This window comes from Notamacropus eugenii, chromosome 3 (assembly GCF_028372415.1).
Source record: "Notamacropus eugenii isolate mMacEug1 chromosome 3, mMacEug1.pri_v2, whole genome shotgun sequence".
Classification (NCBI taxonomy): Eukaryota; Metazoa; Chordata; class Mammalia; order Diprotodontia; family Macropodidae; genus Notamacropus; species Notamacropus eugenii.
The window spans coordinates 48,598,377-48,621,509 of NC_092874.1; the positions used below are offsets into that span (position 1 = coordinate 48,598,377).

General features: G+C 36.1%; 1 protein-coding gene and 1 long non-coding RNA gene across 3 annotated transcripts in view; one reads left to right on the plus strand and one right to left on the minus strand.

Moving 5' to 3' along the window:
* LOC140531006 (A-kinase anchor protein 9-like) overlaps positions 1–18,895 on the plus strand; it is a 62,209-nt gene extending 43,314 nt beyond the window's left edge. The window contains exons 8-17 of the mRNA XM_072650206.1: positions 1,595–1,798; positions 4,859–6,535; positions 11,307–11,459; positions 11,926–11,994; positions 13,280–13,343; positions 13,503–13,615; positions 14,088–14,279; positions 14,533–14,721; positions 15,042–15,186; positions 17,274–18,895. Coding sequence (XP_072506307.1) covers positions 1,595–1,798; positions 4,859–6,535; positions 11,307–11,459; positions 11,926–11,994; positions 13,280–13,343; positions 13,503–13,615; positions 14,088–14,279; positions 14,533–14,721; positions 15,042–15,186; positions 17,274–17,644 — 3,177 coding nt within the window. The 3' untranslated portion in view covers positions 17,645–18,895. The remainder of the gene's footprint in view (positions 1–1,594; positions 1,799–4,858; positions 6,536–11,306; positions 11,460–11,925; positions 11,995–13,279; positions 13,344–13,502; positions 13,616–14,087; positions 14,280–14,532; positions 14,722–15,041; positions 15,187–17,273) is intronic.
* LOC140530917 (uncharacterized) overlaps positions 1–23,133 on the minus strand; it is a 1,083,438-nt gene that overhangs the window by 171,605 nt on the left and 888,700 nt on the right. The gene's annotated exons all lie outside the window — the stretch shown is intronic.

A 23,133-nucleotide genomic window follows, 5' to 3' on the forward strand; every position in this document is an offset into this window, starting at 1 on the left:
TTTCAATAGCTATATAATATGTAAACATATATAGAAAAAGTTCGTCAAGGTATATACTTTGCATTTGCCTAGAAGGAGACTGAGAGTATCCTTATATATTTTGGTCCGATTACTCTTGACCATGACATTTTTCTGTAATCATATAAATTGTATTTCTTCCATTGTATTTTATACCATTAGTTGCATTTTCCTCCATTTCTGTTTTCACATCACTAACTGGAAAAGAGGAATTAACTTTTCTAGCTCTACCATAATTTTGACTTTTCAGAATTTCTGTGTTCTGTTTTCATAACAAAATGAACCGACTCCTTCTTTCCCTATGTGTTAGTGCCCTCCTCTACCATAAACAAAAATTTACCATGTATTTATTTTGTGTATGTCTTATGTGCATTTATATATGTGTATATCATCTCCTCCAATCGAATGTGTGTGTGTTCGTCCTTTGTTGCCGAAGAAGACCACGACATCAGAGAAATGATGATGTGACTGCCACTTGACTTTGTTTTGAGTGAGTGAGGACTGTACAGGTCACCAGCCTCACTTCTCCTCCAGAGCCATCTGAATCCAGTGACCAGGTATTCATCAGGATGACTGGAGATGGCTCAGGATGAGGCAATTTATAAATTCCCTGAAGACATGAATTGTTTCATTTTTATTTCTGTACCCCTAGCCCCTAGCATAATGCCTGGTAAGCTCATGATAAATGTATGTAGAGCGATTGAGAGGCTTTTTTCTAGTCTCAGCGTAGCCATCTTACTTTATTTCCACTAATTCGTGCACAGATTGCTAAACTGAAGGGGACATAAAATTACTATTTTATAAGCCTTTCTAGTTGATCAAATATGAGACAACACAGCTCTTATTAACATCTGTCCAAACAAAGTCTATACTTTCCCTCCAAAATCTGACCTAGGTTAAACTAGTGGGAACTATCATGGCATTAAATTTCAGGTTATATCCATAAGGTTTTTTCCCTTTCAAAGAAATTTCATTTTAGGAGTGCTGCCTCCTTTATGAGGGTGGTCTTTCTAACTGGACCGATATATTCTGTTTAGGGGTCCCCTAGGCAAATGCCAAACTTGCTATATTTTTTCTACATATGTTTATATACTTTTATTGAATAGGTATTGAAATCTCATCATGAAACTCTCTGTAGCTCTCATTATTACAAGATCGCTTACAGCTTTAAAGTAGTCAGCTAGTAGTTAACTGGGGGCTGGAGGGATTTTAGACCTACTTGAGACCTTTTTGATGGGATCAGACCAGATCTGTCTTTTACCAAATGTTGCTCCCAGTTGAATGGTTTCATAGCGAATTTCCAGTTTCTAACTCATGATGGTAATATAACTTTTGTGGAAGGGTGCTTCTTTTTCTGTTAAACAATTTATACCCTATTAAGAGATTCTTATACTTGTCAAGATGGGAATTTTTCAGAACTTTATTTAGGAAGTGAGGTGGGGGTGGAGAGTGAGGTACCCTGGTATCAAAAAAAAAAAAAAGAAGAAGAAAGAATTCTCTTTTTCTTCCTTTTTTTGTGCCAGTATAGCTGCTAACATTTTTAATGTCTCATTTTTTTTGCCTTTTTTAATTTTAGTTACAGGCTAGTCAAAGTCTGAGAAATACTAATCACAGCAGCACAGCTGCAGATTTACTTCAAGCTAAACACCAAATTGTTTGGCAGCAGCAGCAGCTAGAACAACAACATCGTTTATTAGAAGATCATCAGAAGAAGAAAGAAGAATTCAAAATGCAGATTAATTTCTTGCAAGAGAAAATTGGAACTTATGAGATGGAGATGGTATGCTCTTTTTAGTGATAGTCTACCAAAAGATTTGTAACTTTGCAATTAATTTTATGTTGACTTTTTATCTCCCTTTGAACTAATTTAAGAAACTTTAGAAATAAACATTCTTGTCATCATTATTATTCAAATGACTCACAAAAGCTTTATAGTGAAGAAAAGGTCTTCTCATGGATAAAATGATAATTCATTTTGTAACTTTTTACAGCCCCATTATAATAACTCAAGTCTTGAGTTCTAAACCACAAATTAAACATTTATGTGGTGATGAGTTCCTGCTGCTAGGTCTTATGATTAAGGCCTTTGGAAAAACATAAATCCATGCTAATTAGGTGTTATAAGCAGATTACATTAAAGGGAAACTGACATTAATAATGTTTCTATGTAGACTCAGATTTCTGACCCTGTTAGTATTTTACCTAAGAAGATCCCTGTATTTTCAAGGCATATTGTGAAATTCTGAAAAAAATTCTCAAAGCAAAATTTTAATTCCCTTTTAAAAAAAATCAAATATCACTTATTTGCTGAAAAAAATCAAAACAAAACATTTATTAAAGACCTTTTTCATGCCAGGCACTGTGATAGGCACAAATAATATGAGAACAAAAACCAAACAATCCTTGTCATTAAGGAGATTACATTCTCTTTGGGGGAGAAATGTGAAAACTGATGAATACAAAATATGTCCAAAATAAAGAAAATACAGTTTCCAGAGGTAGGTGGAAGTCATCAAGACAAGGCTTGTTGAGGGCATCTCAATGGAGCTAAACTTGGAAAGAAGTCTGAAGCTACGTTGAATGGCTTTTAGCCATGGAGGGCAGCCTCTGCAAAGACACAGAGACAAAAGCTGGAATGTCAAGTATGGGGAATAGCAAGCAAGTCACTGAGCTAGAAGGTAGAGTGCGAGAAAGAGGTGGCAGAGGAGTCTAGAGGCATTAGAGAGCCGCTGGACCTTTGTGAACAGGGGAGGAACATGGTCAGAATTGTGTTTTAGGCATATGATTAGGGAGGAGACTGGAAGTAGGGAGACCAGTGAGGGAGACATTGAAATAGTCCTAGTGAGAGGTGAGGAAGGCCAAAACTGGGGTGGGTGTGGTGTGTAGAGGAGAGAAAGGGACAAATCCAAGCAATTCTGTGTAGCTACAATCCATAGTACTATGCACTTAATTGAATATGAGCTGTGAAGATGAGTGAAGTATTAAGAATGATACCATGCTTAAAAAACTAGCTGGCTGGAAAAGAGAATTTATGAAATTAAGCAATGATTATATGTAAAAAGCCCAGAAATCACTGGAAATCATTGACATAAATGCTAGAGAATGAAGCAATGATCAGGAGAAGTCTTGATATTTAAATATAGCTAAGGAAGGCATATCAGGACCAAAGTGCCACATTTGGAATTGCCATACAGACATTTTGCTAGTGTTATGTGAAAAATACACATACACTGGTGATTATAAAGCTAAATGAAACCACAGTCCTTGTATTCCACAAGGTAAGACCCCAGTAAAGGGAGATACCACCAACAGAAAGAACTATAATAGTAGTATAAGTAGAATGTGATTTGTGCCAGATGAAGAAAGTGGAAGAATTGTTATATAATATTAGAGAAGCCGAGAGAGAAGCCTGCACAGAGAAGATTGAGTTTGACCTGATCTTAGAAGAACTGGAAGTATTCCAATAGGTAGATACAGAAAGAGAGTATATTCCAAGTCAAGTCAAATCAATAAGCATTAATTATATGCTTACTAGATGCCTGTCACAGGTGGAGTGAACACCCTGAACAAGGAGAAAGGCACATCTGGTGAACCATTAGTAGCTCGCTAGAGCAAAGCCAGTGTAGAGGTCCAGTGGGGCGAGGTCACATTATAGAACTTGAACTTTATTGGGTAGTCAGTAGGGAGCCATTGAAAGTTTTTAAGCAGAGAAGCTGAAGTCATTAGGAAAAAAAGGAACAGAAACAAACATGAAGAACCTACTACGTGTCCAACACTGGGCTAAGGTCTGCACAAATGTCATCTCATTTAAGAAGGTCTTTACAGAGATTTTTCTGCCAGCAGTACGTGGGGCTATTCAAGTCAGGAAACTATGTAGGTAGCTTTGGGGATTAATTTGCTTAACACATATTTATGAAGTGCGTACATGACTAATCAGCCCAACAATAATACTATGTGCCAGGCACTGACTGTTCCAAGTATTTTACTATCAAAGGAGATAATATTTGTAAAGTGCTTAGCATACATAGTGCCTGGCACTGGCACATAGCAGGTACTATAAATGTTCATAGTATAGTGGTTATATCACATCTTGAACTATTCTCAGTTAACTAGTATTGATTTAATGAGTTTACTGTATAAAATTAATAAATGCAGAAGAGATACATCACTTAACAAGATCAACATTTTTGATAGGTAAACTACATAAGTAGTAGTCCAACTCAACAAGTGGCTCATAGTCCATAAACCATGATGTCATCAGTTCTTATCAGGCATAGTTCTCCTTATCCATGACTCTACAACTTGAGTCCTGAGCTGGAGTCAGGAAAAAGTTCATCCCTGTCTCCAAATTTCCATTGAAACCAGAATTTTGAGGTTGGATTGCCAAGCCAGAATATGATAGTTGTCCCAGATTTGGCTTGGAGTTTTGCTGTATTAGGTGGCTTCTAGTTCCGCCGTACTGGCAAGGCATCAGGCATCTGTGAATACACTTTTTCTCCATCCTTTTCCGATGAATCACCTCTGGTTTACCAGCAAGATCTAGGTCAGTAGTAGATTTTGTCATTAGTAGTCATGCAGAATACAGATCTTCTTCATGGTTATGCTTATTGACCCCCTTCCTAACTGAATAATAGATGTGTATGCACATTGTTGATCTTTTAAGAAACTTCAGAATAAAAGTTTATCAATTTTAAACCTGTTATATACAAATCACATTATTTAAGGCAATTAGTATACTATAAAATGAAAGGAGAATGCTTTACTATCAAACCTAGATGACAGAGTTCTGAAGCTATGTGCTAAGTTGCCATCAATTAAAGATTCTCTCTCTTATTTTCAGAAGGAACAAAAAGATTCAAGTAAAAAGGAATTAGAGGAAAAAGATTCAGTCATGGAAGAGTTAAAAATAAAACTAGTAGAAGAAGAAGAAAACTCAGTTGAGCTGAAGGATAAACTCATTGCTACTGATAAATTACTGGGGGATTTCAAAGAACAGATTGTAGAAAAGGACAAAGAAATAAGTAATATAAGACTAGAATTAGCGAATTCTGAACAAAAAGAAAGACAGCGTTCTGGTGAAATAAAACAATTAATGGGGACTGTTGAAGAACTTCAGAAGAAAAGTCGTAAGGAAAGTCAACTTGACACTGAGATGGTACAAAGAATGGAAATACAGACTCAGCAGAAATTGGAGAAACTCCGAGTAGAGCTAGATGAAATGTATGGGCAGCAGATTGTGCAGATGAAACAAGAGTTAATAAAACAGCATCTGTTTGAACTCGATGAACTTAATGCACAACATAAAGGAGAACTGGAAAATGCTTTAAAAACATGTCCAGATATTCCAGTAAATGAAAATCAAATACAGTTAATGAATATGGCAATTACTGAATTGAATCTAAAACTTCAAGATGCTATTTCTCAAAAGGAAAAAATAAGCAAGGAGTTAGAAATAATTTCAAGAGCAAAATCTATTTTGCAGAGTCAACTTGAAGACCTTTTTGAAGAATTAAGCTTTTCTAGGGAGCAGGTTCAAAGAGCTCGACAGACAATAGCTGAACAAGAAGATGAACTTAACGAAGCACACAAATTGCTTAGCGGTGTGGAAGATTTGAAAGCCCAGATCATGTCTGCGTCTGAATTCAGGAAGGACTTAGAGTTAAAGCATGAGGCCGAAGTCAGCAATTACAAGATAAAGCTTGAAATGCTAGAGAAAGAAAAGAACGCTGTTTTCGATAGAATGGCTGACTCTCAGGAAGCTGAATTAGAAAGACTGCGAACTCAGCTGCTATTCAGCCACGAAGAGGAACTAACTAGACTCCGGGAAGGCTTAGAAATTGAGCATGAAATGAACATAGAAAAACTGAAAGATAACTTAAGTGTTCACGATAAACAACAGATAGAGGAATTACAGAAGGAAATGAGTCATGAGATGGAAAGCATCCAATTTGAAAAAGACAATTTAATAAGTAAGCAGAATCAATTATTTTTAGAAATTTCAAAGCTGAAAGATTTCCAGCAGTCTCTTGTAAATTCAAAATCAGAAGAAATGACTCTTCAGATTAAGGAGCTTCAGAAAGAGATTGAAGTACTCAGACAGGAAGAAAAGGAAAAGGGCACACTGGAACAAGAAGTGCAAGAGTTACAACTGAAAACAGAATTTTTGGAGAGGCAAATAAAGGAGAAAGGAGATGACCTTCAAGAAAAATTTACACAACTTGAAACTGAACATACCATTCTTAAAAATGAAAAGAAAACTCTAGAAGACATGTTGAAAATGTATTCTCCCATTAGCAAAGAAGGTTTTATTTTCATAGATTCAGTTAAGCCCAAATCTGAAGAATGTGAGTGGCAAAAAAAAATTGATATAGTCCTAGAAGAAAATGAAAAACTCACAAAACAGTGCACACAGCTAAACGAAGAGATTGAGAGGCAAAGGAATACATACTCATTTGCTGAAAAAAACTTTGAGACAAATTACCAGGAGTTAAGAGAAGAATATGCTTATCTTCTAAAGGTAAGATCTGATTTAGAGGACAGTAAAAGCAAACAGGAAGTAGAATATGAAATGAAGCTAAAGGCTCTTACTGATGAGCTTTATCATTTACAGAAAAGTAAGCCAGTTCTTTTAGTGAAAACTAAAAGTGCAGATTCTGAAAGCTGTAAAGATGACAAGTCTTTCACAGCAGAAATTTCTGAAATGGGTGAAGTTGTTGAGAAAGATACTACAGAACTTATGGAGAAACTTGAGGTGACCCAGCGAGAGAAATTAGAACTATCAGAGAGACTGTCAGATCTTTCTGAACAGTTCAAGCAGAAACATAGTGAAATTAATCACTTAAGTGAGGAAGTGAAATCTAAAGCAAGAGAAAGAACAAGTTTTAAAAAGATGCAAAGAGCTAGAAATCATAGTTGGCCATAGTCGAGCAGAACACATGGATGAGTTAAAACTTAAGCCATGCAACAGAGGGAAATAAAGATTCTGCAGCTCCTGTATTTAAAATAAATAAAGACTTTGATGAAGGGGCAAAGATCATAGAGATGAATATTAGAAAAGAAAGCGAGCAAGAATTGGTGAAGCCTGAGAAGAATTCTCTTTTGGCTCCCATGGACTCTGTGACTGACCAGTTGGCTAATGAGTCGTTAGCATCATCTTTAGCTATTGCACAGAGTGGAAATGACCAGCTTCGGCAGGAACTCAGTCCTCTGAAATCTGAACAGGTTTGTTTACTGATTCATGTGTGATTAAGCTAGAAGAGGGAAAAACCTCAATTAGAAAATATTTTTGTTCTTTACAAAAATATAAATGAACATTCTGAAAAGAAGAATAAAATTAACCTTTTTCAAGTTATTCTCATTAGGGCTTGTAACTTATTTTTCAGGTAGATTTTAAATAGACAAATTAAATTATCCTAATTTTCTGTAATTGTTATATTGGATCCAAAAAACATTAAAAACTAACTAATGAAAACAGTTTATATGTTCAGATAAAGCCAGAGGAAACATTTGACAGTTTATATTTTGCCAACTGTAATACTGTGAACATTAATCTAATTAATGAAAATTATTATAGAATGATATGGAAGTTACAAGTAGGATGATACATATTACTGCCTAACCAGGATCGATTTTTTTTTTAAAAAAAGCATTTCTAGGTAATAAGGTCACCTTATGGTGATCTAATTATGAATCTAGAAATCAAGAAATTGATACCTGTGAGCTACTTAAATCTATAGAATATTTGATTATTTTAGAGATAGTGATGGTTTCAACTCACATAAATTTGTAGAGTGAAAGATTCTTAGGAGACAATACTTGTGTTCGAAGACCAACTGCTTAGATGGTCAGTTTTCTGACCATTGTAGAAGTAGCTCCCATCTCCTTACTATGGTTTAAGGAATGGATTGTTTTGGTTTTTTTTTTTTTTGTTAAGTAACTTAAAGGTGATCACTGGTACAGAATGTATTAGAGCAAATTCTTTCACTTTGCCTCATCAGTTTCCTTTTGACAGCGTGGCTTACTCTACGGGCTGAGACCAAGGCCAAACCATAGACATTCAGAGATATTTCTTGCTACTTACGGCTCTCAGCGTACTAGAAGTTGATTTCTTTATCTAGTTGTATTATTATTTTGGACTGATGGATTTTCTGCTCCTATTCCTACCTCAATTCTGCAATTCTGTTTCTCCTATTAATTACCAGTATAACCTTGGGAAAGACATTTCATCCTTCTGTCCTCAGTTCCCTTATCTGTAACATAAAGGGGATAGCCTTTATGACCTTTGTGGTTTTCTAGATTTCTAAATCTAGCATGGTAGGTTCACAGGATGAGGAAATAACCAGTTTTGAATTTAACAAATATTTAGTACACGCAGTGCTCAAAACACTGTTCTGGGCACTGGAACGGCACTGCCGTTCGAAGTACAATTACAGGCAGAACGAGAAGCTTTAGATAGAAAGGAGAAAGAGGTTTAAAAATTCTTAATTTTAAAAATTGATATTGTAATTATTTTATTATTTTAAAAACATCAGTTGAACTTAAGAGATTTTGTCTAAAATACTTCAGCATGTTAACTAAAAAATTTTAATTTGCCTTCTTAAAGATACATCACTGTGCAGCAATAGGTTTTGCTTAGAAATTGTGATTTTTTTTAATAAGTAGTATTTGTCTTTTCTGTGAACTTACTTTAACAGTATCTTTACTATGTGAATATCCCTACTCCTCACCCCTTCCTAAACTATCTCATGATTGAACTTCCACAATTTATTTATGTAATAAAAATACAGTAATTTTCTAATTTTTTTTCAGTATGTATTCAGTATATTTTTTTCTTTCTGAGAGAGAAAGACCACTTGGGATAAAGAAACATGATTTTTAAAAATTCAAAATTGATGTTTATTCTGATAGTCCCAAGTGAATTAGAAATAATTTAGAAGAAAACCAGTCAGAAAGAGATGCTAAGAAAATATTATCAGAAACACTAAAACTCAAAACAATCTGAGAGGCTGACTTAAGGTTCTTGAAAAAAAAAGTTGTTTGGCAGTGGGTTCTTTTTTTTTTTTTTTTTTGAAGTTGTATTAGAAGAAAGAGGCAGATAAAAGAAGAGGACCAGTGCTCAGGGTGACTTGAGATCATAAGAGAAAACAGAACTTTTCAACTTGAGTTTTCTTCTGTTTTCTCTGCCAAGAGGAATGACCCCTCAGGAAAGGCCAGAATGTTGATTAATAGGGAGCTGAAACACAAAATAAATGAGGCAGTGCTAAGAAAGCACTCAGCCACCCTTAAGAGTTCATGCTGAGGCTGTTGGAAAGGAGTGAGGGTTAGGTGGATCACCTTCTCCCTGGTGAAAATGTGGAGGGAAGGACGGTGCAGACCTCTCTGATGTACTCACGCTGTCCATCCAAGGAGCCTCCTTTCAGGAAACCCAATTCCAAGCTGCAAGCCACTTCATGCTGGGGCAGGGATAGAGAAGGAGTGGTAAACAGATCTCTGGCTGTCCTTACTAATGATAAAACAGAAAAAACTTTGTGTGGCAGAAAGAGAGCTAGATATGAAGCAAAATGATATGAAGCAAAAATACACTTCCAGCTCTTCCACTTACCTCTATAACTTTGGGCAAATCATTTCACTTCGATGAGCCCGTTAGTTCATTTGCAAAATGAGGAAGTTGAATTAGATGATCTTTGAAGGCCCTTCTAGCCTTCAGTTTCTCACCTTTCGACCTCATTTTAGGGGTTTTAGCTATATCCTCTGGTGGCCTGTATTTTGAGCATTAAAGGACTGCTCTACTAATAATTTCTTCATTCTAAAGTAGAAATCAAAATCATAGTAACAGAGCAATAAAAATTTACACCTCTTCTTTTGTGTTAGAAGTTAAAATCCGAATTATGTTTATTTTTCCTTCGTAATCTTAATAGTTTTCTAAAATATGTAGTTCTATTTTTGTACAGTGCTTAAAATGTTTCATCTCATTAAAATTTTAAAACGTGCAATCATATTCTTATCCCTTATCACAGAAAGAACTATATTTCAACTCTAAATTGAGTTAAGCAAATATTTATTGAGTTCCTATTATTTGCAAAGTAATTGTGCTAGAAATCACAGGGGCTATGGCAACAAAGAAGATACAGTGGCAGCACCTAACCCAGCATCTTTTTCAGTGTAGAAGTGCTTAATAAATGTTGGCTGACTTTCAGTAATGTTCTCCGAGGGGCAAATAGCATGTTGTTGGAAGCACAAGACAGTTACACTCATAACAATAATGTACTCTAAAAAGTTTTCAGTCTCATCAAGAAAGTGCCAGTGGAGGAGGGTCAGTGTCCACTGGTATCAAGGACAGCTTCAAAGAGGCTGGTGAGAAGGGCTGTTTTATTCATGGCATTTGTATTCCCAAGGCCTAACAGAGAGCAGACGTTCATTGATTGTTTGACATGAAAGAATGGGCAGGATTTTGATAGGTAGGTAAAGGGGGAAAGAGAATCCTGAACAGGAAATCGTCAAGCAAAGGCATAGGAAGAGGATACTAAGTCATCTGGTCTAGATGGAGCATTGAGTGGAGAAGAAGGGAACTGTTGGGAGACAGAGCATGTCATGGAGGGTTGTGAAAACCGTGATAAGGTGCTTGGACCTCGTTCCATGATCTGGTCAGGCTTTTGAACAGATTGACTTGAGGAAGGTTCATCTGGCAACCATGGGATGTGTGGCGTAGTAGAGAGAGCACTGGGCCCTGGGGGATGAAGGACCTGGGTTTTAGTCTGTGTGACTTTCGAATCTCTTTAACTGACTGACTTAGTTTTGTTATCTGCAATAAGGTAATTGTACATGTCCTAGCCTTCTTACAGGACTATTGTGAGCACCTAATATTATACAACTCAGCCTCAGTTTCCAAATTTATAAAAATGAGGAAAGGGTAGCGCCTCTGTCACAAGGTCATGAGGTGCCTGTGCTCAATTTTATCTGCTCTGGACTTAGTAGCTTAAAAGTGCTTAGTTTGTCATACAATAGGAGAGTCTTTTTTAACTTCTTTTTAAAAATAATCTGTGCACTAGAATTGTTGCCTGAAAACTATAGTGATTTTTTTCAATTGCACAATATTAGAACCAGGAGGGATCTAGCCTCCTGGTCCAGCCCCCATATTTTATTTGTTTCTTAGCACCCAGTCATGTCTAAACTCAAGATATAATTTTGAACACTGTTCGTACATCTTTACCACAGGATCTCTTAGGAAATCAACATTGTGTCTAAAGAACTTCTTTCTTCCGTTTCTGTTTGTCATTTTGACCATGCAGATCACGAACTTAGAGGAACAATTGGAGCAATTTAGAGAGGAGCTGGAAAACAAAAATGAAGAACTTCAGCAACTGCACATGCAGCTGGAAATAGAGAAGAAGGAGTGCAGGGCGCACCTTGAGGACCTCGAGCAGGAGAAGAGGTTTCTCCAGGTGAATGCTGCAGGGAGACATCAGTTACAGCTGGGCTGTGACGTGGAAGCACAGATGCGGATCCATTACACGTTATACATGAACACTATGTCAGTGCAAAGTGCTTAAGAAGGCATTTAACCACATTTTTTTTTTTAAACCAAGTAGCCATCTATGTGAGCAGCAGTGTGGGATGGTGATGTGGTGCACTGTAGAGAGCGTTAGGTTTGGAGCTAGGATGCAAGGGTTCAGATTCTGGCTGTGACACTGAGCAGCTGCTTGACTGGGGGCCCAGAAGTCTCTGTTTCATCTTCAGTTAAATGGATATAGGATTGTTGCTAAACTCTTTGTAAACCCAGCATTATTGTTTCTTCCAAATTTTTTTCTTGTGCATTTTGACATTCTAATTTACATAATCTTTAGTTGGAACATCATTCAGAAAATGCCATTCTAACCCCAGCCATTGTGTTTTATTGTTCGTCAACAGGATGAAACGGAAAGACTCGGTTTTGCTGTACAAGAATTTGAAGATAGCTCTACAAAGGACCATCATCAGGTATTTGGGAAGTTTACCCAGATGATACAGGAGAAAAAATTAGAAATTGGTAGACAAAATGACCATATTACAGACCTTCAGAAGCAGCTTGAAGTTACAGCTGATAAGAAGGTGTAGTTATCTTACATTGACTCCTACCTGAAATAAGTTGTAGAGCTGGAATTATAAAGAGCAGAAATGTTGGACTATTGGCTACAAGGAGATAGCAAATAGATTTCAAATATTTCTTACTTTCTAGGCCTCTAGAATTCCTGATATATTTCCATTCCCTTTGGGCTTCTACGTTATTCAAACTTTACTTAATGCTTTTTACATGCTAAGTACTGTTTTATTTATCGCTATATCCCCCACCTGCCCATCTCTGATCATTGCAGCAGCATTCTAGCATTTCTTAATGTTTGGTTTTCTCATGTTTCTTCGTGGAATTCTAACACACACACACACACACACACACGTATACATACACATGTACGTATACACACAATGCTTACGTATAATGAAAATGTCTCTGTGAGAGTTATTGATGACAGCATATCATAGTGGAGACTCGGAGTCAGGAAGACTTAGATTGGAGTCTGTCCTCAGACATTTAAGAGCTTTGTGATCCTGGGTAAGTCACTTAATCTCACTGAGCCATAATTTCCTCATCTGTAAGATGAAGATAATCACAGTGTGTAAATATCACCTAATATTATCATGTTTATGTATACTAAGTATATAGATTATTAACTTTGAAGAGCAATTAGAGCTATTTGGAAAAGAGTTGTAAAATATACCTACATACCACATATAGGTATGGGCTTAGCTTTTGGTGCCATTTTCTGGATACTGTTTTTACTTCAGCAGTTAAAATTTAAAATTCCATTCAACAAACATTTTTTGAAGATATATCACATGAAATAAGAAAAGGGAAAGAAACTGAAGGAATTAGAATAGTGAGGAAACAAAACTCCCTCTTTGCTTATGATATGATGGTATACTTAGAGAGTCCTAGAGAATCAACTAAAAAGCTATTTGAAATAATTAACAACTTTAGCAAAGTTGCAGGATATAAAATAAACCCACATAAATTATCAGCATTTCTATATATTGCCAGCAAAGTCCAACAGCAAAAGAAAGAAAAGATAGAAAGATAAAGTGCATTTAAAATAACTGCCTTACAGCAATAGTGATAGATTCTTTTTCATTTACATACATACATGTAGACATACCAGCTGATATTTTTATTTACTGGGCAAGACAATAATAGCTCTTCTTTCAAATGTGTTTGTTCTGTCCAATATAGGTAGTTTCAGTTCCTGGATCAATACACTCTGACTTTTATCAAAGCAGAGAAATGTGTTCTAGTGGTAAGTCATGATAGAATTTTATTTTGTTACATTTTCCACAATAGCATATTCGAAATCTTTTTGTCTGTTATGTGAAAATTCCTTTCATTTTTATAATTTAAATAAATAAAATTTATAATGCTTTTATTCGTACTAAATAATTATTTTTATTTATTTTAGACTCTGGATTAGATTGGAGTCAAGGTCTCGGTCTTCAACAAAGCCAGGAATTTGATATTGAAGACACTCCAAGGGAAGAACGTGAAAATTCCTTAACTCCAGAGATGCTAAAGGTATTAATAAATTGATATCTTTCTATCAGATTAAATCCTTTCTGTGTTAGAGACAGTGGTGTATTAGGAGGTATAAGTACTACATTATGTAAGGAGACTCATAGAATTGTGATCCCAGGAGAGAGCTTATTGCCTTTTTGATAATGATTAAAGCAGCAATAAGGATAGATTTTACAGACCCAAAAGCCATATCCTGTGCACTTATAGCCACTGTGCAGCTTCGAAAAGGCAATGTGCTGAATGAAGCAGGAGCATGCTGGTAGGAAGAGGGGTCGGCTGAGTGCTGCGCTGGCCTTCTCTTTTAGAGATCTCAGTGTATGCCACTCAGCCCCCAGCAAGCATAGCATGCCATTCCCTGCTTGATTTTCCTTAGAGAGAAACACAGATACCACTTTCTTTTTCTGTTTCATTCTTCAGTTGTCCAGTACAGGAATACAATTTCAACACTTTGGTTTTGGGGTTTGTTTTACAGGGGTTGCTGAGAGAGGTCCATGATGAGGGTGTGCAAGTGCTAGCTCTTACTGAACCACATTTCAGTGAAGGAGATGCCTGTTTTACTGAGCAAACTTCTGCATTTTGTCTGGAAGATAGAAAAATCTACCTCAACGTAATCTCATCTGATGTGGATTTAATTGCCAAAATGCAGGTGCAAAGGGAAACTGAGGTACACCAAAAATATAATGCAAGCATACGAATTTTCAGAATTTTAAAAATCTTTCCAGTGAGCCCTGTTTTCTCAAGTAAGATTTGTCCTTCATGTTGGTAAAAGTTGCTGCAAATTTCATACTTGAAAAGTGCAATTTTTGGAAGTGCTTGTTTAAATATTTGTCATTTTAAAATTATGAATATGTGATCATTTTTAGAACATATGAAAAATGCCCTGCCTTGAAAGTTGACATTATTTTATATTTTTTTAGCTTAATGAGAGTTCTCAGTCCCATGAGAATCCTCCAGATTGGCAAAGTGAATTTCTGCATGCCTTTCAGCAAATCTATCTAGAAGTTCAAAACATTCTGCTAGCCATACGTAAGACAGATTTGACAGCTCTCCCTATGAGAGATGTCCATGGATTGGTGAATCTGTTGGAGCAAAGATTACAAGATCAGGTACTGAAAGAAACTGCTGCAAAAGACATTGATTGCCATAGTACTGTTAAGAACCACTCCTGTGTGAAAGGGGAAACACACCAGAAACCCATAGTCCTAAAGTTGTTAGTATTTTGTGCTGTCTTTTTTAGTGAGAGGCTTCTTAATTAGTTTGATAGTCTTTTCAATTAAGCATTTAAACAAACATGAAGCATATGCATTATAAAGAACACTGTGCTAGGTAATGGGAGAAGTAGATTGGAATAATAATATGTATTCCCTTCCCTAAGGAGCTCACTGTTGGATACAGTTTATGGATTTTTACATCACTTTCTAAATAGGTCATTAAATGCAGAGCTGCCATGGAGTATATTCAGAGTGCAGACAGAAGAAGCTTGTTGAGCGAAATCCAACCATTACGGGCTCAAATAAATACTGAAAAAATGACCATGAAGAGAGAAGAAGAGAGTGATTCACAAAGCCAAGGTATGTTGTAGTGTCGTGTGTGCTTGCCTATATATGTAAGTATGTATTTACAGTCCTGATTTTAATCTTTTTTGTCCTTTTCTCAGTTAATGAAAATTTCCTATTACTCAAACTTTAGTATTATTCTTAGAGAGCTATCCAAAATCAAAGCCAAAGCAATTTTATTAGTATTAAAATAATGCGTATTTGCTTCAAAAAATTTACCAGTGAATAAATATTTCATTGAAAATGACACTAAAGCTACTGAGTAAAGTCAGCACCTTTCCCTGTTTTGCATCTATGCAGGATGAGATAATAAATAAGTTTCCTTCTCCACATTTCACTTGATGGCCGCACGAAAGAAGGATTCAGGGATTTAAACAGTTGTTACTTTAAACAAAGATTTCACATCTAATCTTAATCATGTGTGGTAATAGAATTTGTGCTATCATTGTACAAAATTTAAAGTATTCCTTTAAATAGATTTAGATTCCTTTCAGATCCATGAAAAATGTTTTTTAAGTAGCATATAGATAATCCAGATATATTCATTTAGATTCTGTACCCTTCATTTCTAGGGAAAAAAATAAACTGAAGATGATTTTACATTAGATCAATGAGCACAGTCATGTTGTTATTTAAACGTATGAGTCTCTAATTTTATTGATTTCCATATACCTCAGGTAAAGTCAGTGTCTCCTCCCCGACAAAAAAGTACTTGTCAAAGACAGTAGCATAATGCCACCCAACTGCCCTCCCTGCACTTGGTGCACGGCGTCATCTTGAAAGTGGGATCTGGCGATTCCTGTAGCTATTCCTGTAGTGATTCTTGTAGCGATTCTTGTGGCAAATTGGTGAATGAAGTCAGAGAGAGTAAAGTGAAATCTGACTCAGATTATATCCACACTTGTTGAAAGTAATTTGCCAGCCCTGTCAGCCTTTTCCAGTGTAGAACAGAATCTACATTACTGTGACATGAAATTCATATGTATGTGTTGGTATTTATTGAGCCATCTATCTATCTGCCACTAAGAATGGAGATGAAAGTGAGTTCAATAATAGAACCAAATTCATGCTTTATTTTACAAGTACCTTTTATCTAAACATAAATTTAATTGACCATTGCTTTATTGTTGCAGAATTTATTTTTGAAGTTTTTATTGGTATTCATTAAAATACTGTTTATGCATGACATGTTATTGCTTATATACGTGTATGTATATATACATATACACACGCACACACATATATATATATCACAAGTCAAATTTTGTTCCTCAAAATGTAGACAAATACATATGAGTTTTATATAGCATTAGTAGCCAAAAAGCTAGTGTTGCTTCTGTCTCCTAACACCATTTTTATTAAGGTATTTCATTCTAAATTAGGTAGGGATTTTAAAAATTCATTTTCTTTTCAACTTTGATGTCATGCTACAAATTTTTGTGTGTTTTGTGTTTTTGTTTTTAAAGAAAGTATCGTGAACAAAAGCACAGATTTGGATTTAACTTCTACAGAATCATAGTAAAGTTCACAGAAATTGTCTACAAAATGGCGCTGCACTGAAAAAAGAAATAGTCGACTAAAACTGAAAATTGTAGCATTAGTTAAATGGATAATCCATGCAAGTACTTTGCGTAGATGGCAACTTATTTATGGAGTACAAGGTTAAGGATTGTGAGCATAAGTTAATCAAATTTGTAGGTGAATGGAAAAAAATAAAGATTCTTTTATTCACATTATTATTTTAAACTTTAAAAGATGATTTCTATTTGAAATGTTGTATGTTTAATAAATTGACTTGTGTTCATTTTGAGTATCCTGTCATAAATTTGTTCTATAGCCATATAATCTTCATGGTGTTTCAGTATAACATGGGGAACTTTCTTAATGTTGAGCGGTAGATTTCACCCAGTAATCCCAGATCATTGTTATTTCACATGTGTCTAATAAAATATTGAAGTGGTACAAAATTTAAAGTGTAAATAATAGTATAAAGCTAATGAAATAGAAGAGACCAGACCTGTAAATTAAGTAATGCTGTGACACAGTTATTCCTAAAAGCAATTAAGCAGTTGTCTCACAGATATTAGTGTGTTCTTTTCTAGAACTTTTAGAACACAACATGCAGCAGAAGCAGGCTCAGATCCTGGAGATGCAGGTGGAGCTGAGCGCACTGAAGGAAAAAGCAGCCGAACTACAGGAAGAGCTCAGTTCTGAGAGAGTGAGGGCTGCTGACCTCCAGGATGAGCGGACACAGGCCAGGCTGGAGCTCGAAAGGACGCTCAAAGCCCAACACAAACACCTGAAGGAGTTAGAAGCTTTCAGGTGTGCTGGGCTTCCTTCTGTCAGTTTTCTGTTTGATTGGGCATCTGTGCTCCCATCCTTTCCACTTACACTGATATGCACCCAGAATGACCTCACTAATAATCAGTATGGATGTCTGATGCTATACATACCAAATTCTCTGTCTTCCTAGAGCTTGTTTGACAATAGCGTGATGCACGAAATCTTGGGGACTTCCTAAATCTTGACTATTTTTCTGTAATTACATTTGGGAAGACTTACAGTGCAGAACATTAGAGCCAATGGATACCATGTACTGAGAAAGGCAATACTTAAAAAAAAAAAGAAAGAAATGAGAAGATTGTATGCTGAAATAGAATGTCTGTGAACAGTTTCACCTAACACAGCGTTAGTAGTTTTTCCTAATCCTGAATCCAGGAGTCTTTTCTAGCCCCAGCTTCATACATTGGTTTGGTGTTAGGAAAGCTATTTATTTTTTATCTTTCTTTTAAAAAGTAACTGAAGGTAATGATTATGCCCTATTTGGGATGAATTGATTAGTATGGGTGGGGATTAGTTCCTATATGTACATTTTTTAAAAGGTGGTATTTTATATAAAACATAGACATTTTTATAAATATCAGTGAAATTTGGATCCCTAAAGAAAAACTCATTATTTTGAAAAATTGCAGGAAAATATATAGCTATATAATGGTTATTTACCATACTAAGGAAAAAATGTGTATTTGCAACTGTAGTAAATTGCACTTTAAAGAAATGTATAAAGTTTCATTACATGTTGTATTGTCTACGTTAATAAATGATAACTTGACAGTAGTTAGCCGGTATTGCTCCTTGAATAGGTCATCTTCAACCGTAATAAGCATTTATTCAGTATCTGTTATACACCAGGCACAATTCTAGGTGCTAGAGACACACATCAAATAGTCCCTGCCCTTAAAAAGTTCGCATCCTCTCAGGAGAAACAACTTGTCTACAGATTATTCACTGTAAGATATGGACAAAGTAGATACAAAGAGGGAAGAGACCAGAGAAGGCCTCCTGCAGAAAATGGTGCCTAAACTGTGCTTGGAAGGAAGGTTGTGATTCTGCAAAGCACACATGAGGAAGAGATGCGTTCCAGACATGGGAGAGCATGAAGGGAATAATATGTGAAACAATTGAAATGAGCCACAAGGTATAAATAGTCAAGAACCTTCCCTATGATTAGGTTATTAAATGGTCCGTATTTGAGCTTTGACAGTAGGCACCAAGCCAACAGGTAGCTTCTCTGGGGAGAATGCATTTTCCTTCTTGGTATAATGCCGTGACAAAATATTGTTTTTTAAAGATCATTTCTGTTTCTGTTTTAGGATGGAAGCCAAAGAAAAAACAGAAAAAATACATTTGTTAAATGATACATTAGCCAATGAACAGAAAGAAACCAGAGAGCTTCAGTGGGCTTTGGAGAAGGAAAAAGCCAAGTTGGAACGTAGTGAAGAAAGGGAAAGAGAAGAACTTGAGGTATGCTCCTTTTCATCTTTAAATGATCCTGAACATTTTTTAAAATAAGTTTTTATTGATACAGTTTGGGGTTGGGTTTTTTTTTTATATTATGATGGATTCCCCCAGAAATCCACTCCCTCTCTGTGAACCATCTCACATAGCAAATAGTATTTTCAAAGAGGAAAAATCATCATAACTGATTAATACATTGAAAAACTCTGAAAGTAAGCACAGAGTGCAACACTTGGAATCTCCCACCTCTGCAGAATGATGGAGCGGGAACCTCTTCTGTCTTATCTTCTAAAGCTTGCTTTTTCTGTATAATTTCACAACTTTCACTTCTGATTTTTTTTGTGGCCTTTCCTTTTACACTGTTTGTAGTCTTCTATATTGTTTTCTTGTCTTGGGTAAGAAGCCTTTTTGGAACATGCCATCTAAAGCTGTCTTTGTTAGGCACAACAGGTTGGGCAGCATACAGTAAAACATGTTAGTTTTGCATCAGAGAAGTCACATAACAGAATTATCATTCTTGAATTAAGTTATATTATATATGATATGATTCCATTGGTTGAATGGAATCTGACCCTGATTACATTGATGGTAACTGAAAATAATCAACCTTGTTTATCATGTCCAGTCGGAAAATAGAAACTGCACTGCCTTGATACGCTAAGATAGCCTTAGCATATTCATTCACATCTATCACTAAAAAGGGGTAGGAAAATTATCCTAGTAATAGAGAATTCTAGTATACTGATTTAGAAGTGTTATGAGAGACCATCAGTCCCTAGCAGTGGAAAAACAGATCCAAGTGCACTGCCAGGAGACCATCTTCCAGTGGTGCTGACCCAAGCCCTGCTCACTAGGATTCTGATTCCCAAAGGACCTTGAAACATCAGCTCTACTGATGTGCCTCAGGATCCTCGCTGCAGCCGAACCTTCTTTATGAGTTGTCTCTCCTCGTCCGAGTGTGAGCTCCTGGAGAGCAAGGCTGCTCACTTTTCTGCTCCTATTCCCAGCACAGAGCTTAGGCTGTGGTGTGCACTTAATAAATGTTCTTCCATTCCATTCTTAGGGGAGAAATGATATATATTCATATGCACTGTATGTTTCCTTCTCTTTAGAAGGATAAAAAAAATGTTCTCAAAAGAATTCTGTCCTACCACGTTTTTTAACTTATATTCTTTGGCTTTGAAAAATGATTTATTAGCTTTACGGGGTGAATCATTTTTACCTTTGTTTCCCAGTTCTTACATTGTCAGGATTAACACTGATGACTGGTATCTTAAAAAAAGATGTGTTATTAGGATCAGAAATTGGTTAGTAACAATATCGTCTTCCTTCATTTTATTTTGTGCAAGGATCTAAAATATTCACTGGAAGGTCAGAAACAAAGGAATGTTCAATTAAATCAACTTTTGGAACAGCAGAAACAACTCCTGAGTGATTTGCAACAGAAAATAGTGTCCCAGGGAGCTCTGTATGATGCCCAGATATCAGAAGAGCGAAGCCAGAAGTCAGAGCTTCAAGGACTACTTGAATCAGAGAAAATTCAAGTCCTGGAAATGCAAGAGACCCTTGAAAGGGAAAGAGAATTACATGCACAGCTTCAGGCTCATGATGATGATGACCATGAACAGGATAAGGCATCCACATCAGGGGAAGCAGTGCTCAGAGATCTGCAGAAACAGCTGTATGAAAAGCACAACCGCATAGTGGAGCTGGTCGGTGCAATTGAAAAATATAAGCTGGACTCTTTGCAAATGAGACAGCAGGTAGAGAAAGATAGACAAATCCGTAGGAAGACGTTGCTCACAGAACAACAGGCCAACACTGAGGGACTAAAAAAGATATATGAGCTACAGTCAAAAATGGAAGACTTCCATTGGCAGCTGGAAGAGAAAAGGCAAGAAATTTATAAATTAGAACTTGAAAGGAAGAGATCACAAGAAATTATACAGGAACTTCAGAAACAAGAACAAGAGAAGGGAGAGAATTTTGAAACTGGAAGAGTATCCTATCAAAATCTCAATGAGGTATAGATTTTCGTTTTTGTAACTATGTATTTTGAATGGAATGTTTGAGTGGAATGTGGTCATAAAATTTGTTTGACTAGATACTGGGTAACATCTGAAAATAGTGAAGCAAACTAACATCTGAAAATAGTGAAGCAAACTACTTAAATTTTTAATTAGAGCTTTACTTAAAATGGAAGGAAATTGCTTTTGTATTTATTTAAGAAAAAACTTAGGTGGTGTACAGTAATTAATTATTATCTTTTTGGTCCTTTGGTCAGCCAACCACATGGGACTCATCCAGTGATGGAACAAGAAATTGAGTTCTCCAGCAGAAAATTGAAGGAACTGAAAAAAAAGAATCAAGTTATCCCGCACTGATTGAGATGAATGGGGGTGGGACAACTGAGGATATCCATGAGCTAGAGACTGTTAGGCAAAAGCTGCAGCTCATCTCATCAAAACTACAGCAGCTGACCCGCAAAGCCTCCAGCAGGTGCGAGAAACCTTCTTGACTTTCCAAGAAGGAATTTGTAACCTGGATAAAGTTGCTTATTAAGATGCAACACATTTTTGTGTTGTCACATCTGAATAGTGAAATAGTTTTCATTCATCCAAAAAAGTACTGTCTTCTTGAGCTTATATATATTTTTTAACAAAACTCTCCTTAATAATATCTAACATTTCTTTAGGCTTTTAAGGTTAAGAAATATAGTACAGTTAAAAATAAATTATGTAAAGTTTTTAGCCTAAAGGTAAAATGTGAGAAGGGAGAATTATGTGAAGAAGAGCTTTAGTTCTGACTGTTGTATTTACAGAGTTTAACACTCCCCAAATTAGTAGAATTAAGCCATGAGGTTTTGTTTTTTCATTTGGGTCCAGAAAAATATTGATCACATTCTTTTACAATTACAAAAGTTTACTGGATATTCTCAGCAGGGGGAGGTAAGAAATTTTTAACCATTTATAAAGCAATATGGACTTCAATTTTGTCAGAAAATTGTAGAGATTTTTTGAAAATAGCAGTGTAATCCATCTCTTGCTTTGCCTTCCTGCTAAGACAGCTTTGGGGGATTTTCTGGATGAAATAATAGTGAGCAGCGTGAAGAGAATGGAAGCGAAACTTAAGGCCATCTTTTTTTGTTTGTTATTGATCGTTTAAAAGGTTTAGTTTGGGATAATAATGAAAGAAACTAGTGGTTAAGGTTTAGAATGACCGAAATTTGACTTATTCATATCCTGTCTCTTCCTCATGAGCATGGATAATTGAGAGCAGTTCACCTTATCCCTATATGTGACTTTACATGGCATAATCTGCCCTCTCACAAAATGCAGTAGTTTTCTTGTTTATAGAACATCCAAGTTGTAATAAGACTTTAAACGGCTCCCAAGAATATGATCATACATTGTGTTTTTGTCACTATTTTTATATGTTGTTGATCTGATTTCATGTCACTTTTTTTTTCCTTTCTAGCCCACTTTAGTATCACCAGGCATTTCCTGTAGCTCATTGACTGAAAGTTTACTAGGACAAAATGCTGAGCTGACAGGACATATCAGCCAATTGACTGAGGAAAAGAATGATTTGAGAAATATGGTTATGAAGCTGGAAGAGGAGATGAGGTGGTTTCGACAGTCAGGACCTCGTGGAGACCAGGTATGTCTTTTGTCAGTGTTTGGTCATTCAGTAACATTGTAAATTGTGTTTTCTGATGGAGTGTGATGAGCCTGAACCTTTCTCTTGCTTTTTTCAAGAGGAGGGGTTCCAGATATGTAATTTCATTAGTGTAGGGAGTTTGCATTGAGGAATTTTTTCTGATTGGAGGCCTAGGTCACCCAGCCTTCACTGTTCTCCAGGCTCCTCCCCAGCGCTTCCTCTAACTGTCCTCCACTCGGCCCCCTCTTTTCAACCTCCACCATGGGTTATCTTTCCCCATTAAAATACAAGCTTCCCTTTTTTTTCTGCTTGTGTTTGTCTTCCCAGTGCTTACCATAGTGCCTGGCAGTAGTGAGCACTTAAGTAAGTTTTGGTTGACTTGATTTGACTATAGGCAATATGTGGTAGAATTATGTGGTAGAAGCAAGCCTGGAACCCAAAGGAAGCTAGGCTAGCACTCTTTCTTCTTTCTTAACATGCATACACTGTATAAACAAATACTTT